This window comes from Cebus imitator, unplaced genomic scaffold, assembly GCF_001604975.1.
Source record: "Cebus imitator isolate Cc_AM_T3 unplaced genomic scaffold, Cebus_imitator-1.0 Scaffold178, whole genome shotgun sequence".
Lineage (NCBI taxonomy): Eukaryota > Metazoa > Chordata > Mammalia > Primates > Cebidae > Cebus > Cebus imitator.
The window spans coordinates 3,657,230-3,662,736 of record NW_016107493.1 but is presented as its reverse complement, the minus strand read 5'-3'; the positions used below and the strand labels follow the sequence as shown (position 1 = coordinate 3,662,736).

Genomic DNA, 5,507 nt, shown 5'->3' with positions numbered 1-5,507 from the left:
GAGGCTGAGGCAGGAGAATTGCCTGAACCCAGGAGACGGAGGTTGCGGTGAGCCGAGATAGCGCCATTGCACTCCAGCCTGGGTAACAAGAGCGAAACTCCGTCTCAAAAAAAAAAAAAGATTTAAAAAACTTGTTAGAACATGTCCATTTTCTCAGTAAAATATATGCTGTATGCCTGCTATATGCAGAAGTCACTCCTGCTGTTCTCCAACCCACTATGTATTCCAAACCAAATCTGATACGGCTTGAGACACTTAAAAAAAAACAATGACAAAAACAGATTGGCATATATATATTTTATTTTACTTTATTAAATCATACTAATATTCTTTAAGGGACAAACAAGTCAAGTAGGCTATAGTGAAGAAATCTTATTTTGGAGAGTTAAGAAACCACTATGATACTTCCAGGTATTATCTTCAGTGATGCTTCTTATCTTTATTCAGGGACTCCAGGTAATATTCAGCTCCTACAGCTACCACAAATGCAGCAAATCCCCATTTGAATCCTTTAAAGAATACATCAAAAAAGGTAACCTTTTGTGCAAAGCCACCCATGTATCTCCAAGCTTCATTGCTAGAAAAAACAAAAGGGAAAAAATTAGAATCATACACAACTTGTGTGTACATACATTGAATGAAATAAATTTAGTTTTCATATTTCTAATTGACGTAAATGCTTCCCTACAGAAGATCATTTAAGTGAATCACAATAAGAATCTTTCTGTGGCATAGGATAATTAAGTATATGCCCAAGTTTCACATGTAAAATAGAAGAATAAACACTTGATGATTTCATAGTCACATGCCTCAGGATTTTACAGAACCATCAAATGCAACTCACTTCAGCCTGTCACAGGTCAGACGGATTCTGCCCACAGTAGTCATTACAACATCACTGAAAGATGAAGTTACAGACTTGGGTATTAATCTTTGCTATGCCACTTATATTAGATTCACAATATTGCAGGCCAGGCAAGACACTTAACTGTCATGGTCTACTTCCTGTTCTATTCCATGATGATGATTATCTACTTTTTAATATCATTAAGAGTACACAGGCTCATGCATGATATACTTTGGCAGAAGAGCATGGAGTATGTAACACTTGACATTATTGTTACTATTCAAAAGGATCTCAGCTTCTCCCTACCATAGCAGCCTGAATTTTAGAAGACTGACATCCTGCTCTGATAAAGACAGCCAGTGAAAACATCAGGTTATGAAAAACAAAAACCATTTAACTATAAAAATATGACTTAGGAAATACGAGAGCTAATTAAATCTAATTGAGATACCAAAGCCAGACAAAGATGTTAGAAGAAAAACAGCTACAGAATAATATTCCTCATGAACATAGATACAAGTATTACTATTATTATTTTTAAGACAGTCTTGCCCTGTTGCCCAGGCTGAAGTGCAATGGCGTGATCTTGGCTCACTGTAACCTTCACGTCCCGGGATCAGTTCTCCTGCCTCAGCCTCCCAAGTAGCTGGGATTACAGGCACCTGCCACCACGTCTGGCTAATTTTTTATATCTTTAGTAGAGATAAGGTTTCACCATGTTGGCCAGGCTGGTCTTGAACTCCTGACCTCAAGTGATCCAACCACCTCAACCTCTCAAAAAGCTGAAATTACAGGTGTGAGCCCCTGTGCCCAGCCCCTAAATTGATGTGAATTTGATTCAGTGTGGATGTGAAACAGATTCCCATTGTGAATCTACTTGAAACAGATTCAATGTAATCCCAATTAAAATCCAAGCAGGTTTTTTATAGAAATGAACAGGCTTATTCCAAAGTTTATATGTAAAAGACCTAGAATAGCTAAAATAATATTTCTAAAGTTGGAGATCTCGTACTACCTGATTTAAAGACAGTGTGGTATTGGCATAAGGGTGGACATATTAATGAGGGTAACAGAATAGAGTCCAGAAATAGATCCTATAGATACAGTCAATTGATTTTTTAAATTTTCTTGAGACAATGTCTCTCTCTGTTGCCCAGGCTGGAGTGGAGTGGGCAGATCTTTGCTCACTGCCATGTGGACATCCTGGGCTCAAGTGATCCACCCACCTCAGCCTCCTGAGTAGCTGGGACTACATGTGTGTACTACATCTGGCAATTCTTAAAAATTTCTTGTAGTGACAAAATCTCCCTATATTGCTCAGGCGGGTTTTGAAATCCTAGCCTCAAGCGATCCACCCGCCTTGGCCTCCCAAAGTGCTAGAATTACAGGCATGAGCCACCACGCCCACTGAGTGTCAAAAATCACTCAATGGATTTTTGACAACATTAAGCTAATTCAATAGGGGAAAGATAATCTTTTAATAAATAGTGCTGGAGCAACTGGATGCACATATGTAAAAATACTAACCATCATCCTTACTTCATATGACACGAAAATGAACTCAAAATAGATCACAGAAATGTAAGATCTATAAAATCTTCTAAAAGAAAGCACAGAAGATAATCTTAGGTTGCAAAAAGCAAAAATTGTAAAAGAAAAAAATTGCATGAATTCATCAAAATTTTAAACTCTCTGAAAGACATTATTAAGAATATCAAAAGATAAGCCACATTGTGGGAAAAAACATTTGCAAACTTTAAAAAAATTTTTTAAAAATCCTTGCACAGGGCCATACTAACTTCTTTGTATTACAATTGTAGTATATGTGTTGCTGAAGCAAGCACCACAAAGCTTTTATCTGATAAAGGACTTAAAACAGGTGAATTTTACTATATATAAATGATACCACAATAAAGTTTATTTTACAACTTTAATGTGGCTGGGCATAGTGGCTCACACCTGTCATTGTAACACTTTGGGAGACCAAGGTGGGCAGATCGCTTCAGCTCAGGAGTTCGAGATCAGCTTGGGCAACATGGCAAAACCCTGTCTCTACTAAAAATACAAATATTAGCTGGGCATGGTGGCCCATGACAATAGTCCCAGCTACTTGGGAGAGTGGGAGCATCACTTGAGCCTAGGAGATGGAGGTTGCTGTGAGCACACCACTGAACTCCACTCTGGGTGTAAGAGTGAGACCCTGTCTCAAAACAAATAAAAAACTTTAATGTAAAAAGCCATTTTTCGTGATTCTCTAAGGAGAATACATTGAAAAGGAACAGAGACACTTGATTCCCTAGGATACATTCTATCTAAATTACTTAATTCATCTTACCGGCCCCATGGATCCCTTAGCCCTTTTGCAGCCAGCCTCTTCTGGACAGTTTCTAATGGTGTCCCTTCTATCTTCCATTGTCTATAATCTGGAAGTTCCATTTTACCATGTCCATGTTCATGTCCATGTCCATGTGCCATGTCTATAAGGAAAATAAGGGCACATATAAGAAACATGCAAATTGTAGATATCAAATACCCAAATTTATTGTTCATGTTTTCAGGTGAAACAATTTATATATATACACACACATATATATACATATATATATATATATATATATAATTTTTTTTTTTAAAAAACAGCCAATATAAATAATTAAAAATTTTAGTTAAAAGATTTTATAAAAGTGTCTTATTCTACAGCCAAGTTCACAGGAAATACACATATACAAAATATAAAAAAAGAAAAATAATTGGCAATCCCGCCACTCAGAGATAACCACTTACTATCTGGTTCTTTCTTCATTATAATAATAGTAAACATTTATTGAGTCCTATGTGCCAGGTGTACTATGCTAAAATGTTTTACATATATTAACTCCATTACTTCTAAAACAACTCTTTGAACTTAAATTATGAGTATCCCCATTTTACAGATAAGGAAAATGAGACTCCAAGCAGTTAAGTAACTTTCCAAAGGTAACAAAAAATGGTAAATGGTACAGCTGAGATTTGAACCTTGCAGTTTGGTTTCAGAACCCTGCTCCTAACTTCAAAGCAATGTTGTTTTCCTTTTGAGTCTTTTCATAATGCACAAATATATATAACAAAAAGGTTATACATACTGTTTTAAAAAAATTTTCTTTAGATGATTCTTTTAAAATGCTGTAATGCTTTTAATTACATATGATTACATGAAAGTTTTCTCTAAAAAGGCAGATAGTAAATATTTTAGGCTTTGTGGGCAAAAGAGGTAAAATCGAGGCAATTATGTAGGTACATATATAGGGAGAGAAAACACACTTCCACAAATACCTTATTGATGAAATTCAAAATATAATAAATAACTGAGTACATTTTTTTTTTTTAATTTATACAGGTCTACTGAAGAAAAAATGGAATTCCCTTTTTGGGGGTAACACTTTGCTTAATTGGGGCTCAAAGTTAGTGATCTTTAGTATCAAAGTGATTACAAATGTTCATTTGTAAAAACCATTCTTAGCTCATGTACCTTACAAAAATTGGCAGTGGGCTGGATTTGGTCCACAGACTGAAGTTTGCCGATCCCTGAACTGGGCCAACAGAGACCTTAGGCCTCCTTATAAATTTGTTTCCTTAAATAAAATATGTCCTCAATAATTATATAAATACTTCAGTTTTACTAGTGTTATTTTAATATATAATATAAAAATAAACCAGCTCAGTTCCCAATTAAATTGCTAATTCAAATTAAGGGGTATGGATTAATTGTACTATATTATAATTTGTATAAGGTTAGCAGTAGAAATTCTTTAATTTTTATTTTTCCGAATTCTAATTACTTGGCAAGGAGTAGCAATTCTATAATCACTGCTTTTCCAGAAGTAAAACCAAGTAATTATTACCATTATGTCCTTATTTATAACTATTAACAGGTCCAATAATACGGTAGGATTTTTTCTGAGATGGAGTCTCACTATCATCCAGGCTGGAATGTAGTGGCACCATCTCAGCTCACTGCAGCCTCCACCTCCCAGGTTCATATGATTGTCCTGCCTCAGGCTCCCAAGTAGCTGGGATTACAAATGCCTGTCACCATGCCTGGCTCATTTTTTTTGTATATTTTAGTAGAAACAGGGTTTCACCATATTGGCCAGAGTGCTCTTGAACTCCTGACTTCAAGTGATCTGCCCGCCTTGGCCTCCCAAAGTGCTGGGATTATAGGCGTGAGCCACCATGCCTGGCCTGGTAGGATTTCTTACATAGGATCTTAGAGAGAGGTAATTATTAGATAGTGTATATTTAAGACACATCATTGGGAGGCCGAGGCATGAGAATCGTTTGAACCCAGGAGGCAGAGGTTGCAGTGAGCTGAGATGGAGCCACTGCACTCCAGCCTGGGCGACAGAGCGAGACTCTGTCTCAAAAAATTAACAATAGTTCCAAGATATGAGGAAAAAAATTGTACATACTAACTCTGAAAAACTAACCAACACTTAATACTTGTAAACATGTTAAGATACTAAAAAATATTATGTTGGCCAGGCGCGGTGGCTCACCCCTGTAATGCTAGCACTTTGGGGGGCTGAGGCAGGTGGCTCATCTGAGGGTAGGAGTTCAAGACCAGCCTGGCCAACATGGCAAATCCCTGTCTCTACTAAAAAATGCAAAAATTAGGCCGGGC

The 5,507-nt window shown here is 36.7% G+C and overlaps 1 protein-coding gene across 4 annotated transcripts in view; it reads right to left on the bottom strand.

Moving 5' to 3' along the window:
* Positions 1 to 282: 282 nt before the first annotated feature.
* The window catches only part of NDUFB3 (NADH:ubiquinone oxidoreductase subunit B3), a 10,406-nt gene continuing 5,181 nt past the window's right edge, over positions 283 to 5,507 (bottom strand). For all 4 annotated transcript variants that reach the window (XM_017545259.1, XM_017545260.2, XM_017545258.2 and 1 more), the window contains 2 exons: positions 3,183 to 3,324; positions 283 to 577 (listed from right to left, as the gene is read on the bottom strand). In XM_017545259.1, coding sequence (XP_017400748.1) covers positions 421 to 577; positions 3,183 to 3,322 — 297 coding nt within the window. In that variant the 5' untranslated portion in view covers positions 3,323 to 3,324 and the 3' untranslated portion in view covers positions 283 to 420. The remainder of the gene's footprint in view (positions 578 to 3,182; positions 3,325 to 5,507) is intronic.